An 18,480-nucleotide genomic window follows, 5' to 3' on the forward strand; every position below is an offset into this window, starting at 1 on the left:
ACTTCACCTTTTGATCATCCGTTCCAGGAGGTGTTCCCTAACTCGGCGAAAGGAAGCTCTGCTGATGTCTGGAAAGAGATAGATTGAAAACCCCCTCCCGCAAAGATGTCGGCCAGCGGTACTCAATTGCCCGCTCCACGGAGGAACATCATGTTCCCATGCGACCAGTGTCCAGTAGCATACGGCGATCGGGGCCAACTGGAGCGTCACCGCCTGATACATGCTGAGCAAGCCGAGCACAGAGGGCGGACGGAACAGGCAGCCATTGAGAGAGCCAATGCCGAGCGAGCAAATGCTGAGCGAGCCAACTTTGGACGGTTCCGCAACGTCTGCCCATTCTGTCAGGGTAGGTTCACGACCATTCGAATCCTCAAGAGGCACATCGATGCCTACCATGCCGTTGAAGGTAACCCGCAGAACTCTTGTCAACGCTGCCTGCGCTATAAGCTCAGATGCACTGGCTCCTCTCCCTGTGGGTGGTGCGACGCCGATAACAGAGCCGAGTTCTGTATGTTTGTGCCTCCCGAAATCATGTCGGCTCCGATCCCGGGTCCGCGCCCGGCCTCGGCTCCGCGCCCTGCGTCGGAATCTGCGTTGCCCACTGCTGCACTAACAGATGCACACGCCGCTGCTGCGTCTCCGCAGCAGACTCAACGAGCATCATCAGCTAGGCCAGCCTCGCCAGACGCTGCATTGGTCCAGCATGGTTGCACCCCCCAACCTTCAGCGCCCGGCCACCCGTCTGCTGATGGGCGCGCGACAGGCGCAGCTGGCCCGACAGGCAGTACTCTCAACCTCGCCCCCGCGCTACCTGATCCTGGAGAGATCGACATCCAGGCGGGTAGCCTTGGCTGGTTGGACTTCAAACTGTCCTCTGTCGGATCACACGACGCCGACAACAACTCGGCCTCTGGCTCACCTCCCGGTGCCCAGGAAAGCTTTGGCTCTCGCAGTCCGACGTGTCGTTCACTGGTGATGGCGCTTGACAGCATGGACCTTCTGTTCAGAGCACCTTGCATCCCCCTGATAGCAGGCTTGTCGGGGGCTCAGGTCAAGCTGCTACCAGGGCTCGAATTGCTGCGACGGCTTGTCAATAACTTCTTCCTCAAGTGGCAAAAGGTCCAGCCAATCTTCCACGTCGCCACATGGAAGTTTGCCAAGTGCCCATTGGCGCTGCTAGGAGCAATGGCTTGCATCGGCGCTCTTCTGGACGAGGACGATGAAACGGTCCACCAAGCGCACATTATAAGCTCACGATGTGTTGCTGTTCTCAACGTCATGGTGAGTGCAGGCCGCTCGACTAGTCCTCTAGGAGATGACATTGCTGACTCTGCTTAGGCCCTCATTCCTCCTGACAGAGGTCCAGATGTCAGGTTCCTTGCTGCCGTGTGTCTTCACCAAACGTACTTGCTTGGATCTGGTGACGATAACATTTACCACCATGTTGATCGTGTCCGCGCATTCCTGATTGGCAGCCTGCGACGCCTGGAGTTGCTGGGCTCCGGGAGTGGTGACGAGAGCAGGTCTGATGTGGGGTTTGAAACTGTCAGTCAGCCAGTGCAGGCTGAATGGACCACATGGATCACATATGAGCAGGCAGTCCGAACGACGTGGGCCGTGTTCGAATACGACTGCAGCGTCTCCCTGCTCACCAATCGCCCTGGTGTCATTGAGCTGGGGGATCTGCCTTTGAGGTTCCCATGTGCCGACGAGTTGTATGAAGCGCCCGATGCCCAATCTTGGGGTGAGCTCCGATCACGACTACCCAATCGTGCTCAGGGGCCGTTGGTGTCCGATGTCGTGGCTGCGGCGACAGGAAGTGCGTCGCCGTTGTCCAGGGATGTCTCTCCTTGGACCAGGCGTTTGTGTACCCTGATCTTTGAGAGGATTCTCAGAGGATTCGGGAAGCGAGATCAGCGAGACAGTATTGTCGCAGCCTGTCGACACGTTGGCCTCGACTTCGCCTCTGTTTGCATGCAAAACACGGCAACGGTGATTTGGGCCATCAGCTTCCTGGCCAAGTCGATCCCTGGTGATGAAGCCACAGCGCCGCTTTCAACGTCGGACCTCGTCAACTTCTGGTAAGTCCCCCGGCTGCCCTCAAACGTGCAATCTCGTAGAGCGATTTGCTGACATGCTCCGCAGCTCAACGCAGATGATACGCCATTACTCTCAGTTGTCTCTGTATACTGATGTCATGGATTTGATAACATATATCGCCCGCGAAGCCGCTTCGCGCTCGTCGCCCAACTCTCGCACATCCTTGCGATGGGCACAGCAAAAGCTCATTGACCAGTTCGCAATGGATGCGCCCAAATCTCGGCAGTATATCTGGCACGCGGGCCAGATGGTCAGGATAGCAAGGGTTCATGCTGCCATGGCGCCATGTGACAATGTGCGCATTTTCTCAGCATATCTCGCCATAATTGCGTTTGCGAAATATGGACCCTCATCGCTGAGAGATGTGGATTTAGTCGAGCCATTCCAGGCAGACGCGTGGCCTGTCTGTGAGACAGATGTCGAAAGGTGGCTTCAAATTGGTGGCCCTGCGCGGATCGGGTCTTGCCATCGCATCCAAGTCGGATGCTCAACCGACCTCATCATGCAAGATGCCTTCCAAGTGCTCAACCGCCTTGAGAATTGGGGCGTCGCTGAGAGATTCATCAGCATCTTATCCCACTTCAATAGACTCGACGTGCTTGGTGGATAGAAGGGCGAGGGCGCGATGAGTTGGGATACCGGCAATCTCGGTTGGAGGGATGCGTAGGCATAACATATGCTGCGTAAGAAGTTTGCTGGGGTAAGTATTTCATTAGCATTGATTTCTTTGGCTGGACGATATTGTATGTGCTTCGTACGTCTGGCATGCTGAGCGGCAAGGACTTGGGATCTTGAAAGGAGAGGGTAAATGGAAGCATTGACCGTGTTGAAGGCTCGAGGGAGGGTTCCTATTAGACAAAACAAATTGTAATTTTTCTTACTAGAGGCTCTCTTTTGCAAGATTGCGACATTCTGATTCCCAATGCCAACTGAAGAGTGACCCGTTCTAAGTGAAGTGACTCTTTCTCGAGCAACTGGTTGTGAGGAGGGCAGCAGTAATATTTGTGCTCAAAATGCTCCTTTCGATATGAGAGGCTCTCCATCATCGTTTGTTTGGGGCCAATTTTCAGCCTTGTCATCAGTTCACGTGTCGAGGGACGGCTGGCAAGGCTGAGGAATGGCTGGTAGCTCCCCATCAATGTCTCTCAGCACTGGTAGAGACTGCCCAGGACCGGCTGTCTTGAAAGGTCAGCCATGAACATTTGCATATGACAGAGACACCGCCAAGGCTCAAGACTCACAACGCTGATTGACTCCCCAGTCTTTGGCCTTGTTCTAAACGGACAAAATTCGTAATTGCGGCGTTCTTAGAGCTAGGATTGCATTCGTAGGATTGGAATTTGAGGGCGTCACGTTGATTCTTCCCTTGGCGGTGGAGGATCGTGGCTCGGCATGACGCACCACGACGACGGCAGCACTTTGCCATCTGAATTGCATCTTTTGGAATTGGTTCAGGCAGTGAAGAGAGGCGATAAAGAGAGGCTCAGGTCTTGAAATGAGGAGAGATTCTGAGGGGAGCACAAAGCGAAGACACAGCAGGAGCATCCTGTTTGTGCGTCAGGTGACTACACGTGATACCAGGGAAGGAAGTTTCGGGGACATGTCGTTGTACGCTCATGGAAAGAGCCCGGTTAATGATACCCAAGGTGGATACGAGTCGATTATCTTCGGTGGCGATTGAGCACTGGCGGGAAGGAGCATTTCCGGGCACGCTGGTCGTGAGACCGTGTGAATGACGCTGTCTGCTTTCGATGAAGCATGTCAGCCGTGGTGTTTGGGAGAATGGAAGCACTGATCATTGAAAACTACCTACCTACCTCTACGGCTACGAGACCAAAGAGGTTCCTTCCTATTTAATGAGCCGGCCGAAAAGGTGGGGGGCAGAATTTCCAGCTGGACGTTGGTCAGATATTGTACGAGTGATACAGTATTCTTCGTTAACAGAGCCACAGCTCAGCTTATTTCGAGTCAGCCTCAAGCAAGCATAGAAGTGCGAAAGACAAAGAACCCGCCAGCTACTAGGTAATTCCACAAAGCACCAGATTTTGCACGCAAAGACGCCATGTCTGTTTTCGTCGACGGCAGCGCGAATTGATTGGCTGAGAAAGCCCGGGTGTGAGAGTGGGCCGCAAGGGGCACCTGCGCCCTGATTGGCCCCGGAATACCCTTAGCGTATACTAGCACGACGTACACCAAAACACTCCAAAAAAAAAAAAAACTTGTGAGCTAAAGTGCAAAGTCGTCAAACTTTGCAAAAAGATGGACGCTCACTGTCTCAATCATTTGATATAGGAAAAGCCCGATGCGGGGGTCGAACCCGCAACCTTGAGATTATTCAGATCGTGTTCCTCATAAGAGTCTCACGCTCTACCGATTGAGCTAACCGGGCACTCGAGACGCCCGTTGTCTGTTGAAAGACGTTGGGTGTATTTGGCCTTATATCGAGCTGGTGATGCCATCAACAGGGTTCGGCTCTTACGGTTCGACCTGCCCTACCCTACGATCAATTACAATCTTTTTTAGTTTTCTCGATCTTGCTCTTTACTTCATTTCCTTTGCTGAGGCTTATTGACTTTTACCTTTTTGAATCCTGGATCTGTGGTGTCGAAACTCGGAGTCGGAGGCGGGCACGCTGTTCTGCCCCCAGGGCATCCCACAAATGACTGATCTTTTTGTGCTTCTTCTACTACATTATGAACTTCAAATCTCACTACCACTAGGTAGACAACATCAGTACGGCGACAATCGGCGCCTTACAAAGCTATTCAAAAAATCCATCTTTACCTCAGGTGGTTGTCTACACCTCAAACCGACATTTTTTTGATCAAACAGCAATCTCTGATCGTAGCATTGGATGCCTTCTCAAGAAGTACCCTACATATGGGATTCCCTTGGAATCAAATAGGAACAAGGAGAGCACATTTCGCCAAGGTACATGTAGAATTAACCATGCACGATCTGTTTGGTGAGCTGGAAAACGAATGGTGAGGCAAGCTTCCTGGGTAGGCAGTACTACCTAGGTAGGTAGGTATGTAGTCTGTCTTCTGGACGTTGCCTCTCAAAGGTCTTGTAGGTACATTGGCACTCTACTCTGCTGGTTGCTCTGCCTGAAACGCCCTCTTTACGGACATGTCATGATCATCGCATGTTACTCGCCTTTGCTTTTTAAGATCTGGTTGTGCGAGATCCGCACGATGAGAGACTATTTAGTAACATGCAGTCGCACATGCAGTCGCCTTTGTTCACCCCTGAAACTGGACGTTGGAACAGCTGCACATGACTCACGGCTAAATGGTACCCTGCCTCCCAGTCAGCGAGCAGCAACGGAATCCTCACGATTGGTTCTTTCGAGTTCGTGCGCCGCTAGATGTTGGTTGGTAATGCGCCGCATCGTCAACGACCAGGTTCTGCATCCTCCAGTCCCTTCAGAGGACTAGCGGCAGGATATAGAGCTGCACCTAAGACCCGGATGGGACGATACGGGGGATCGGAAATGAGAACGTGACTCCATCGCCACACGAGGCTAGCAAAGGACCCTCGGCTGCGGAAGGATGTTGCTGTGAGTATGTATATAGGCGTCGATGTTGCCGGCCAAAGCTGGCCATTTGTCTTTGCTTTCATCCCATCCGCTCGCTGCCTTGTTTCCGACCAAGTCATTCCTTCAGAGCTTTTTGCTCCAGCCAAGCCATTCGTTCATATTCTGTCCCCAAGTTTATCACGAAATAAAGAAAAAAAAAATAATTAAATAAAAAGACACACTCGCCGTCAAGACCAAGATGCGCCAGTCCATCGGTACTTCGCTGCTTTACCTCATCGGGGGAGCAAACCTCGTCCTTGCCGCGTGCGAGAACTACAGCTTCACGACATGCGATGATGGCATTGTCCACTGGTACGATCTGAAGGACGGCCAGATCTGCGACCCCAAGGACTGCGGAGGCGGCCGGGCTCCTCCCAGAACCGACGTGCCGGGCTGCCCCCTGTATTCGGGCACGATCCTCAGCGAGCCGATCTCGTACCTCTCGTGCTTCACTCCGTCGAATGCCGTGCCAGTGACGACTTCGACTCCTGCTGGCAGTGCTGGAACAACTGCCGATGTTGTAATCACAAGCGCCATCTCGACCTCTGACGCTGGAAGAACGACCCAGGAGCCGGCGAGCGAGACCAGCACTGTCGATTCGTCTGTCGCTTCCGGTAAGCCGTCGACCTTGATCACGACTGCTGCCTCTTCGCCTGCTTCCGCTTCGACCAAGACTCCCATTACGAGCCCGGCAACTCTCTCCACTAAGAGCCAAGCTACCCACGCAGCTTCAAACACAACGAGCGGCAGTGCTTCAACGACGTCGACTACGAACGCTGGAAATGCGGTGGGTGGCTCATTGTTGGCCGTGGCTGGAGTTGCCCTTGGAGCTTTTGCTCTGCTGTAGAGGCAAGGGGGTTTGGGCTGTAGAGAGGTCATAGCTGTCGTAACGCAGAAGGCAATCAAATTCTGTTGAGCATGTGCTTCTCGTATTCGTGTGATGATGAAAGTTTGCTCACGCAGAGGCGAGGAACAATAACGTACTACTGAAGCAGCGACAGTACCTATGCAAGTATCAAGCAGGATGAGAAGTCATGTTGGGCTAAGGGATGGGAAAAATCTGCTATAACCAGCAGAGATTGAACATCTACAAGAGAATTTTCGACATCAAGATCAACAGCTTTTAGTACTGGGTATTTCTTCTTCACAACCAGGGCAAGCCCCAGTCTGCAATGAAAAAAAGAGGGAAAAGGACACGCCTGTCAGACGTCCATCAACACCCACCCTGCCCGCGTGCTACGAAGGCAAACAACAGACAGGGTCGAGATCATCAAGAGACAACTCTCTATACAGCAGCTGCGCAAGGCAACCGCCGCCATCCTTGCGGACAGAGCGAGAGGACCAGGAAGTATTCACTCTTGGGTGCTGAGGATATGCAATCATCAACCAGGGTGGATTCGATGGCTCTTTTGGGAACCAAAGCGAGAGACGAATACTATAGAAATGATTCTCCTGTAGAAACAAGATGGTTAGCAGCTGCTGAGAAGCCAGAAAGGCCAAGCTTAGGGGTGCACATACTGAAGTATTGTCGACGTGAAGAAGAAAAGAAGAAAAAAAAGCCAAAAAGGAACGGCGAGCTGGACGGAAATTTATAGCAGGTCTGCAGAGCTGCGTGGGCGGTGAGCCAAAACTTTTGTTGACCGCCTACTTTTTGAGCGGCAGAAAAGAAAAAAATAGAGTGGTCCCCACCCAGCAAGACGGCATGTCGAAAAATGTGATGAAAATCCTTGCGAGTCTTTGGTCTGGCAGCGGGGCGGCAGATCAGTCAGTTATTTCGAACCTTTCATGTAATAATTGAGAAATTCACTGTTCTGTGGATTCAGGCCGACTCTTGGAGGCTGGATGTGCTGCCCTCTTCTAATGGTTGTGGCGAATTGGATGCTGTATTATCACGTCTCTGCCAGCGGAATGGCAACTAGAGCGCCGTACAAGCTGTGACTGAAGAAGCGCAGGCTTCATACAAATTGACGTGGAAGACCTGTTGAAGCTCATTGACGGAGTGGAAGACCTTCCTTCATCCTCTACATGCGTTCAATTTCGTCTTTTTCTTTTCTTCTTCAAGTTACCCCCGCACCGCAACTGTCAAAAGTGGTCTTTTCATTTGGAAGTCTTCACCACCAGCCGCTGGTGCCAAAGGCCGTCACAGCGCTGCGAGATTGTCCTATAAACCGACCATACCTGCAGTCAATGAACAGGAAATTGCTGAATTGCTGTTGCCGAAAGCTCACAACATAACGCAAAGAATAGAACCAGAAATAAAAATAAAGATCAAAACTAAAGCATGATCTAATCCAACCAACCCTTTGGGCGTGGCAAGATCAAGCTTATTCCGGTAGGTCAGCAAGTTGCCATCCCCACTCCGCCTCCGAATGCCCTTTGCGGCAACATCTCGAGTCTCGGATAGAGTAACCGGACGGCCGTATGTATGTATGTATGTATGTATCTCAGGGATGCAGACAAATGCGTCGGTCGGTAACTGCACTGGTGTCTGCTATAGGCCGGCGGGCTGCGGTTCATGTACACCGCATCTTATGCATTTCTTACATGCTTCTAGCCTTCCTTTTTCGACTCGACTTCTCGAATATCCGACATGCATGTCTTCTTGATCTAAGTTGAAATAAGGAGGTGGTCGTGGTTGTTCAAGCACGGCCTGGCGAGAAGCTATTTCCATACGAGGTCAATGTAACGGGCATCAGGCGATGGGCCGAAGCCGACTAATCTTATCAATTGCAGTGTAAGAGTAGGCATCTCGGTCAATGGCCTTGAGAGAACTGCAAGTATATAAAGATCGTGAGATAACCACCAGAACCACGTGTCAAGAAGCAAACTTCTCCATCAACACCTTACAAGCCTCTTCACAGCCCCCCTTTACCGCAATCATGCATTTCTCCAGCGTCCTCGCCCTGGCGGTTGCCACCATGGTCGCCTCCCAGGATGTCGTGAGTGTCTTTCCTATGCTCAACAGACCAAGTTCATGTGTTTGACACACAATCACCACATCTAAGGCCACTCTCTTCTCGGGCACCAACTTCGAGGGCGCCTCCTACACCATCAGCGGCCCTGACGATGTCATCGGCAGATGCACACCCGTTGCCGACTTGTAAGGCCTTTGCTATGATAGCCTGCCCTTCTCTCCCGACTCTTCTTACGATGTTGCTACTAACGAGAGTCACTGCCGTCTAGCCCTGTTGTGCAATCCATCAAGGTGGCTCCCGGCCACGCCTGTGTTCTTTACAAGTAAGCTCATCAATTTAGGTGATGGTAGTCTTGATAAGAATCCATTACAACTGCTGACACTGGTCTCCTTTCAGCACCCCTGACTGCGCTGTTCCCTACGCCGCCTACAACCGCGACACCGCTGCCACCATTGTCAACGGCGCCTTTGCCGCTTTCGAGTGCGCTGTCGCCATCAACTAATCCATGTGTCGGCGTTGAGCTGAGTGCACTTTATATGTCTTGTAAATAGGAGCTCATGTTCAATGTGTGGGAAACACTTGACTGTAAATAGAACGAGACATGCGCTCAACAAGTCCATCGAGCTGTGCACATCAAGTTGCTGCCTTTCATCGTCCTCTCCATTGTGTCCTCGAACAAGTACTGCCTCAAGACATATAGTGGTAGAAGCGACATACAAACATCGACGTTATTTTCAATCGAATCAATGCCTATATATGTCTTATCAGCCAAGATGCCAACCAACACGCCCTTTGCGATGTCGAATATGCGGCGCTTACACTTAAACTTCTGCTTTGAGATTAAGTTGAGATTTAGCAGCGGATCCCGCCTGTGCCAATTCCAGCACGTTTAGGCTTCCTGCTGGAGATGCTAAAAGCGACCCACGATCTACGGCGGCACATGACCGTTGGACAGTAGTAGTATCATCACACATGTAGGTAGACGAAAGACGACATGAACGAAGCTTTCATCGGGTCAGTCCACTTATTTTGTCTCGATGCTAAGGGCTTATCAGTCGGTATTGTATTTAAGAGGCATACATATCGTTTGCTTTAAGTAAGTAGGTATTTATACAAGGTCACCCCTCCGATGCCCGCCCTTAGACAATTGCCCAATACCTACCTACCATTCAGTAGAAAGGAATCGAAAACCACCAGAAATGTCCCGAGTCCTACGCATAGCCATCCTAGAATGCGAAAAGCCCCTCCCCAAAGCCCAAGCCGCCCGCGGCTCATTCGGCGACATCTTCCACAACTTCTTCGCCCAGGGCCTCCAGGGCCTCGGACCCGAAGCGGCGGCGGCAGATGTGCGCCTTGACGTGAGCAAGTGGGACACCATGGCAGGCGATTACCCTCAGATAGAGGATGTCGACGTGTTTGCTCTCACGGGAAGCTGTACGTCTCCTTTTCCGTTGCCATTGACTCTTCTTTGAGGCACGTAACTCAACCCACTTAATTCCCCATGTTGATAAAACAATCCTCAGACGGCACAGCCTTCTACAACGACCCATGGATCGTGACCCTAGTCGACTTCGTCAAGCACACTCTCGAATCGACAGACACGAAAGTATTCGGCATCTGCTTCGGCCACCAAGTCATTGGCCGCGCCCTCGGAGCCGACGTCAACCGCAACCCGCACGGCTGGGAAATCTCCGTCGAGAATCTTGTTCTGAACGAGCAGGGCCAGGAGTTACTCGGTGTTCCATCACTGGTAAGCTCCCGATTAGCACTCATATTCTCAATGTCATAGCAACGACATGTTCATGACCATGTCATTAGAACTTGCATCAGATGCATCGCGATGCCGTACTGGGCGTGCCTCCCGGCATCACCAACCTCGGCTCCAGCATAAAATGTTCCGTACAGATCCTCTACCAGCCGGGCCGGCTGCTCTCATTTCAGGGGCATCCGGAATTCGACGAGCTCATCAACGAGGAGATTATCCGGGCGGACAACGAGAACGGGCACGCATTTGACGACGAAACGTTTCGGGACGCTCTCGAGCGTGTTAGCCGTCCCCATGACGGGCCCCTCATGGCGAGTCGCGTCATGGAATTCTTTCTTGGTAGCGGGAAGTGGAAGGACGTGGTATGATAATGTCAATGGTTCCAAATAAGCTACGGTGAATCCCTGCGTTCAGGGGTTCTGAACTTTCCGGATTAGCACGACTGCCCAATCAAACCATTATGGACTCCAAGGTGATTTCTTGACATTCTAGTTGTTAAGTCCTCCAAGCATTTCCAGCTCATGGTTCTAATGAAATATCGAGCAATCAAGACTATAGGAAAAGAGTCGAAATGAAACAGCTACAATAGCCGAGTATGACAGCCAAGTAGGACAGCCAAGTCAAAGAGCCAAGTAAAAGAGCCAAGTAAAAGAGCCAAGTACAAGAGAGCCAATAGTCAACCATGACAGACAAAACAACAAAAGCTAAGCGCGCAGAAATCAGATAAACAATCGACTCATGCAGTCGGTACAGACGCATCCGCAGCACCTCGTCGCGCGGATAGACTTGTGGACCATCCAGGGGTTGCGCCTCTCAAAAGGCAGGCCCCAGACGTGCTGCAGCAGGAAAAGGGTCTCGAGCGCGTTGCCGACCTTGAAGCGGCCCGCGATGCTGAGGAGCCGCGACGTGATGATGCCCTTGACCTTTGCCGATTTGGCAAAGCACCCAACGATGAGCAATGGCCAGCACAGGACCTTGTTGATGCTGGAGAATTCCGAGATGCGGCTCAGTTGCAGGAGCGCGATCTTGTAAGCGATCTTCATAAAGTTGGTATACGATCCGGGGGGCTTCGAGACGTTTGGCCATTCCAAGAGACTCCAGAGATATAGTATGGCGGCGTTCTTGAAGAGAATGGCCGCCTCAGGGCTTTCGCAGTCGGGGTCCTTGTCAGGTACGAAGCGCGTGAGCCGCTCTTGAATCTGCCCAAAGGTAACAAAGTGGTTGGGTAAGTAGCCGGTGGATGGACCGCCCGCCGGGGCGTTCGATGCGTCATCGGCAAACGGCCGCATCTTCATGCCCAGCTCAAAGATGCTCTGTACGACAACCATGATCGACAGCCAGTTCCCGCAGAGCTTGCCTATATATTTCGCCTGGACTAGGTCGTCGACGGCGTCTCGGAGTGCCTCGCTCATAAATGGAATTGACTCCGCCTTGGTGACATCGGCTGCAACACATGCAAAGCAAGCAGCATGCATGTAATACTCCAGCAAGATAGGCGGGACCTGTTTACACATCTGCTTGTGGGGAAGGGTCAAGAGTGTCTTCAAGATACCCATGGCTGCGGTGGGATGGTTGTGAGCTTGACCACGTTTGTCAAGCCGCGCCCTCTGTGAGAAGATACGTATAAACCGATCAGTCCTTGGTTCCTGCAAGAAGAGCGTATGAGGGAAAAAGAAAGGGGGAGGGGGAGGGGGTGGGGGGCTAAGACCATGGGCACGCTAGGATGTTGGGAGACACACTGACCTCGGTGAGAGAAATGACCAGGCTTGCCAGAGTGAGCGGAAGCATATCCTGCTCGTTCCCCGCCAGGTAGCTGTCAATCATTGGCCCGAACTCGGCAATGGCAGCAGCGTAGAAGCCTTCAGCCCTTTCGCCGGTCGGCAACATGGCGGATGACACCTGGCGGTGATTGACCCTTTGGGCAATGATGAGCTGCAGGACGAGGGAGTTGGAATACGCCAGGTCAATGAGCTTGGGGTTGACGGGGTTCACATCAGGGACAGGCTTCGTCTGGCGGTCCTCTGGGCGCTTCGAGTAGTACTGGAGCATCTCGGCCGCAGTGTAATCGTCTTGCGGCAGCAGAGACAAAGGTAGAGCGGCGGATGGCGCATGCGTCAAGTGACATTCCTTCATGTACGCAATGAAATCGTTGAGACGAGAGGACAGAGGGGGAGGGCCCTGCCCGTCCCAAGTGCACTTGACCTGGTACACGGTGGAGGTGCGAGAAGTCGCGTCCAAGGTATAAGGGGTGTGGCTTCGCTTTCTGTCACGGCCTGTGCTGCTGGCATCGTCAGAGTCGATGTCGTAGCGGTAGTCATAATAGCAAGCATAGTCGTGATCTTGGTCGCCGTCAGGACCAGGCACGTCGCCGAGAGGGCCCTGAACGTAGCCGGGGATCTGTCGGAGACGAGTCTGCTGGGCCCGATTGAGCTGTCGTGTCAGATTCTCGAGAATGGCAGCCTCGTTGGGGTCAAGGTCAACTGAATCATCATCGTCTTCTTGATTCTGGCGCTCGAGGTGACTGGTCATATTGCAAAGCTCCATCTGTATCGCAATGTTAAACTGCGAGCCAATGTCAGGCTCCGCGTCAGACTCCGCATCAGACTCCAACTCCAACTCCGAGTCCGGCTCCAGCTCGGACTCAGACTCAGACTCAGACTCAGGTTCAGGCTCAGACTCCTCAGGCTCAGGCTTGCTGGCAGGCACGGCATCACTCTCAACCCCCTCCTGAGAGATGGAGCCCGTCCTTTGCCTCTTCCTACCATCGCCCGAGTCCAAGGCGAACTCGGCGCCGTTTTCGTCGAAGAGATTATTGACTGGTTGGATGCACTCAAGGTTGAACTTCTGGCAGGTAACACAAGTGGGCTTGCCCAGCTTGCATCTCCTTCCCAGGCGGCGACAAGTAATGCAGGAATCTGGGTCCCTAATGAGGCGTGGGATGAGAAGCCCACGAGGCCGTAGGGGCTCCCCCTGTTGGGTAGGTAGGAGGTCAGCTTGAGGGGCGTAACACGAGGCTGTCAGGAGGCATCACTTACTGCTGCTGACATGGCAGCGAGTCGATAAAAGGGTTTGTTGCCGAGATGCGTTGCAATGATGACGATTCAATCGTAAGTGAAGGACGTGAACAGGGATGATGGGGGGAGGTTGAGACTGGAGCCGGAGCTTCTGGAGCGATGGCCACGTCTTTATAGTACGTTAGCCGTCGCCATTGGAGTTGCATAAGGTATGTATGTCTGCATCCGCCGCACGAAGAGGAATATGCTGGCGAGAGGCGATAATGCTTGCTCAGAGGAAGTCTGAAGCAAGTACACACTTGGTTGGTGATGAGCATGACGGCCCATGAGGACCGGCGACTCGGGTGCTTCGTTCCAGAAATTGATGGTCTCAAGCTCTGGACGGACGGCAGAGCACCCATGCATGCAAGCGGCCCACGCAGGACGGCTGGCTAATGGCAGTCTTGGGAGGGGGGGCCAGCTGCAAAGATAGCCACCCTCGCCGTCCCCTTGCATCTGGATCATCTATTCTTTTGCTTCTTCCTCTTCCTCTATCCTTTCTTTTTTTCAGCGGTCCAAGACATGCTAGCAAGGATCATGTGTTGCAAATGACCTGATGTCTCTGCCACACTCGTCCACGCCGCGGGCGGCCCTTGTCGTTCCCTTGCCGCCCCCGGATTGACGGCATCACGGAGAGGGGGGAAAACCCGGTCCGTGGATTCGACGATCCAGCCCTTTGTTCGTCAATCGTGCAAGTTGGCGGAGTCATGGGGAGCATGGAGGCGAAGGATTGCTGACTCTTGCTGGCAAGCGCTTTTGGGCTGGTTTGGGAGTCTGATGCAGTGAGGACTGACAGGTGCTTGGTCCCTTGGTGTGCAAGTACCTATAGTTAGGTGCATAGGTAGGTAATGGTGGATGGTGCTGCTCAGAGGTCTCGGTGAGATACAATCAATGGCCTTGTGCCCGACCCCGGCTTCAGCTCGTGCAGGCCATGGTGCAGTACATACATACCCAAGTTGGCACAAGAGTCATAAGGCACATACCTCGTACGGCCTCATGGCGAGCAATGTGCAGTACCGTACGCGTACTGTCGCCAGAGATGAGTGGCAGCTCATTTGTCACTCTCGCCAATGCCGATGCTCGATGCACTCGCTCGCTCCATCGTCATCCTGGTGCCCTGCCGTGTGTGTGTGTGTGTGTGTGTGTGTGTGTGTGTGTGTATGTGTGTGTATGTCTCTGATATGAATCTCCATAATTTAGTCTCGGGTTCGTCGATCCGGTTGGCTGCGTGGTGGGTTTTGCGCTATCAGTATGTATCTCTACTACATTGAGTAGATAGGTACTAGTACTTGTCTCTATACTGTAAGTGGTAGGGGAGTGTGCATGCTGCTAGGTAGTACTCTCAAGTCCAGCCTGAACCCTCGTCGTTGTCATCGTCGTCGTCGTCGTCGTCGTCGTCGATTTCGGCTCGAGCTGCTTCGCTCAGCTTGTTCGATGCATCTGGCTTGTGATGTTAGGCAGAGTTGCTTGGAGCGAAATGGTCTGATTACGAGCGAGGCAGCGGAAAAGCGGTGTGTGTTGCTCGGCCTTCGCTCTGCAACGCGCTCCTTCCTGTGACTGCCATTTGCCCAGGTGTTGTTTCCTCGTTGGCTTGGTCCAGCGCAGCGCAGCGCAGCGATTGGGGGGCGTGTGATCGCACAAGTGGGGCTCCTGATAAGAGATCCATGATTGGACGAGCGCGCCTGCATCTTTGGACGCTCGATTGTGACCAATTGGGCACAGTGCAGGCCTTGACGAGCACTGTTGAAGGCATTCACAGGACAGCCCTCGGAGATGGTCTCAGCATTACAGGCACTACATGCCTTGACATGCCTTGCCTTGCATACCTCCTCTGGACTTGACTGGTTGCAGGTGTCATTGACGTGAGGCCATGCAATGCAGGATGCAGGATGCGCTGTACAGTGCAAGCAGACACGCTGGGGGCTGTTGGCGATTGATTGATGGCAGACGAGGCCTGGAGATTGCAGAAATCACAGCGATTGGCCGTGTCGCGGTTTGCCCATTACAGCCGGCAATGACGAGCCGCCTCCGGCTGGCCATTCATGGATCTTGTCACCAGATACAGTAGGTCATCATAATCAGTATTGTTACTGCATGTAATACGGCTCATTTACTCAAGTCACTCACTCACTCACTCACTCACTCACCCAGACACCAGACATCAGACATCAGACATCAAGACATCAAATCAACCCGGGTTCCGATCGAAACCTGGATCCAATGTTCCAGCTTGTTGCTTGCTGCTCAATCAGCCCGGATCCAAGCTCATCCGAGACATGTCCATCTCTTGGCTCCTCGTCATCCAAGCTGAAAGACATCTCAAATCTTTACCTGCACCTACCTACCTACCTATGAAAAAAAAACCAAAAATAAACCCCGAAAGATATCGGCACCGAAAATCATCGGGCGTCGTCGATCCTCAGCCCACAATCCTGACCCCTTGCCTTGAGTCGACTTTGCGTCTCCGCGAGCAAGCCAGTCTTGCCAATGTCCGACCTGCGACATGGCGTCAACGCCTCTTCTTTTTTTTTCTACTTCCTTGTTTAATTCGCTCATCATGTTGCAATGTTTGCTTCTGTTCCTTGTTTTGTCGTGTCTCTCCTGTTCCCCGTCCTGCATCGGGGCATCTTCCTTCCAGGACACTGCAGGCTGCGTCTCGTGTCTTATTAGCCCAGGCTTCACACACCATCTGTGCCGTGTTGCAATCAGGTTCGCAGCTTAATCGCCGATCATAGACTTCATCATACCTAACTCACATTAATCTTCTAGGAGCATATGGTAAATACTACCTAGTACCTTACCTGAGATATATGCGTACTTGTACTTGTCCATCACTTGTCTCATGTAAGGTAACAAACAGGCTGAGTTGCCGCCAAAGTCTAGTCACCAACCAGTTCGAACACCTCCAGAGATCTCTCCGGCTCACGATGCTCAGCCCCGTGGGCCAAGGTTCTAGGCTTTCGACCTAATGCAGCAGAGACCAGGAAGAGGGAGTCTAGTCTGCTTGGTACTGTAAGGGGGTGAGCAATGGCGCTGTTATATTGCTGCATGTATTACGACTGCAATCCTCTGCTTCGTATCACGCATGTTGCAGGGGCAATACTGGACTCGACCACAGGCGTAGAGTGCTTTGAGCCAAGCGATCCTGCCCTTTCCGTCAGATAACCTGCCTTGCCGTGCATCTCTGACCACGGATTTGTATCTACAACTGACTGACATGATGCGGTGGCTTGAAGGCCGAGATGCTTCTTGACTCAGCTGTCATGACCCCCTGCTTTCGAGTGCAGCAAAAGAAGAGCAATAATCACTCCAGCAAGCAATGCAGATACAAAGCAGCCCAGAGTAGTCCGGAAGCCCAATGTGCCGCCATTATATTAGGTCATCTGTATCAGTGGTGGATGAGCTTTCCGTGCATACACACAGACTTCCTAGGTACGTAGCCAGGATTCAAATCTTCAGAAACAAACTCCAGCCCCCCGGCACAGACATCAGCCCTCTCAATAACCTCAGACCGAACGATGAGCAAGACAACTGTCTTGGTGTGCTTTCTACCCGGTACCTGGCGGATGATGCTTTACACTTAGGTACTTATCATGACACGTCTCGACCGAGACATCTACGTGTCCAGCTGCCTAAACGTCTGTCTCGTGAATGTCTCTCTCCTCTTGCATTATCCCATCTCTACATGAGGTAGTACTCGTATGGACCTCTTCTTCTCATGCAAGCATCCTAGTAATACGAGTATACTCCGTGTGTCTCCCTTACCTGAGACCTTGCAGAGCCGCAGGTCATCCCGACTCACCCCTTTCCACTTACTACACACCAACCTCCCGTGTCTTCCTCCATTCACAAGCTGTATTCGCCGAAAGACTCACTATGCTTTTGACACACGTTCACCCACCCGGGAACGATATGTCTGCTTCCCCGGCGGGTAGCACGGCCCCCAGAGGAAAAAGGTCTCGGTCATATAGCAGCATCCCTACATACATTACGTGTCCTATAGACAGCCCCCATCGCATGTGATAGACAAGGGCCAGCCACAAGAACGCCACCAAAGTGATTCGGGAGGCATCATCATACACGTATGCCTCCCTTGCGTGTCTAATGAGCAGCATGGAAAGGACAAGGTTGAGACAAGACGCTCAACAAGTGACATCAACACTCCGATCATCGGCATCCCTCCAATGGCTGTCAACGGAGAGGGTCCCGGCAGTGTCTGGAAAGTTTGAAGACAGGGCACCAAGACCTCTAGGTCCCGACGTGTATGTGTCTGAGGGGCGGCTGAGCACCCGCTGGTTCATTGCGTGAGTGGCACATAGGTGTCAAGCTGTTCTCAAAAGTATAGGAGGAAACCTGGGAGGCGGATTAGTCTTGACTATCGTTGCGAGAGACAAGTGAGCTCTCTCTAACCATGGGAAGGCGGGGCGTCAATGCCTTTCCTCAGCTATGAGCCGTCCATGTGTGTAGAAGCATTCCCCTATCCTTTGACGCCTTGTTCTGAAAGATTCGTCCTCTATCTCTCTCACCTTTCCTCTCCCCCTTTCTTACTCTATCTCTCAAACCTTTCCTCTCACCTTTTCTCACTCTATCTCTATTACCATTCTCCGACTTTCCCGGCGATAGATTGAATAGTTGGATAATTATCGGATTCTCTCGTTTTGACTTGTCTGATTTCGGCCCTTCTGCGACGCCTTTCTACTTCTCTCGCCGCTCGTTCCTAGATCTGACCAAGCTTCTTTTTATGCTTTTCGCCGTCAGTACCTAGAACGCTGTCTGTATCTATGTCGACTCGGGCCACGTCGAAGCCATGGCGTCAACAATGAATTCCCCCTCTTTGGACATCCGTTTTCGGATTCCGTAGCCGGACCTCCGGTGATAGTTCATCGTCCTCGTCAGCTCTCGTCGTAAACTCAGGAATCTAGACTATAATATAAGCGAGCAAATGTAAATTCTTCTCCAATATGAGCGCGTTTCACAGGCAGCATGCCGTGAGATCTAGTAGTGCTGGTGTATAGATGTGATGCATGTGTTACTCAAGCATGATGGTGACAATGCAGAATGTGACGACCT

The 18,480-nt window shown here is 52.4% G+C and overlaps 4 protein-coding genes across 4 annotated transcripts; 3 read left to right on the forward strand and 1 right to left on the reverse strand.

The window, feature by feature from the left end:
* Positions 1 to 5,768: 5,768 nt before the first annotated feature.
* Positions 5,769 to 6,524, forward strand: TRIREDRAFT_21412 (uncharacterized protein; the record flags this gene model as incomplete). The annotated part of the gene is made up of 1 exon (XM_006961902.1): positions 5,769 to 6,524. The coding sequence occupies exon 1, from the start codon at positions 5,877 to 5,879 to the stop codon at positions 6,522 to 6,524; it is 648 nt and encodes a 215-aa protein (XP_006961964.1). The 5' UTR covers positions 5,769 to 5,876.
* A 2,032-nt stretch (positions 6,525 to 8,556) lies between these two features.
* TRIREDRAFT_103423 (uncharacterized protein) lies at positions 8,557 to 9,094 on the forward strand (the record flags this gene model as incomplete). Its single annotated transcript, XM_006961989.1, has 4 exons — positions 8,557 to 8,616; positions 8,683 to 8,777; positions 8,861 to 8,914; positions 8,989 to 9,094. The coding sequence occupies 4 exons, from the start codon at positions 8,557 to 8,559 to the stop codon at positions 9,092 to 9,094; spliced, it is 315 nt and encodes a 104-aa protein (XP_006962051.1).
* Positions 9,095 to 9,765: 671 nt separating this feature from the next.
* Positions 9,766 to 10,725, forward strand: TRIREDRAFT_74563 (uncharacterized protein; the record flags this gene model as incomplete). Its single annotated transcript, XM_006961990.1, has 3 exons — positions 9,766 to 10,026; positions 10,116 to 10,342; positions 10,411 to 10,725. The coding sequence occupies exons 1-3, from the start codon at positions 9,792 to 9,794 to the stop codon at positions 10,723 to 10,725; spliced, it is 777 nt and encodes a 258-aa protein (XP_006962052.1). The 5' UTR covers positions 9,766 to 9,791.
* Positions 10,726 to 11,076: 351 nt separating this feature from the next.
* Positions 11,077 to 12,673, reverse strand: TRIREDRAFT_55272 (uncharacterized protein; the record flags this gene model as incomplete). Its single annotated transcript, XM_006962203.1, has 2 exons — positions 11,077 to 11,964; positions 12,101 to 12,673. Coding segments are annotated over 2 exons (1,461 nt in total), but the record flags the coding sequence as incomplete, so codon positions are not given.
* Between the last annotated feature and the right edge of the window lie 5,807 nt (positions 12,674 to 18,480).

This window comes from Trichoderma reesei (genome assembly GCF_000167675.1).
Source record: "Trichoderma reesei QM6a unplaced genomic scaffold TRIREscaffold_2, whole genome shotgun sequence".
NCBI classification, from domain to species: domain Eukaryota; kingdom Fungi; phylum Ascomycota; class Sordariomycetes; order Hypocreales; family Hypocreaceae; genus Trichoderma; species Trichoderma reesei.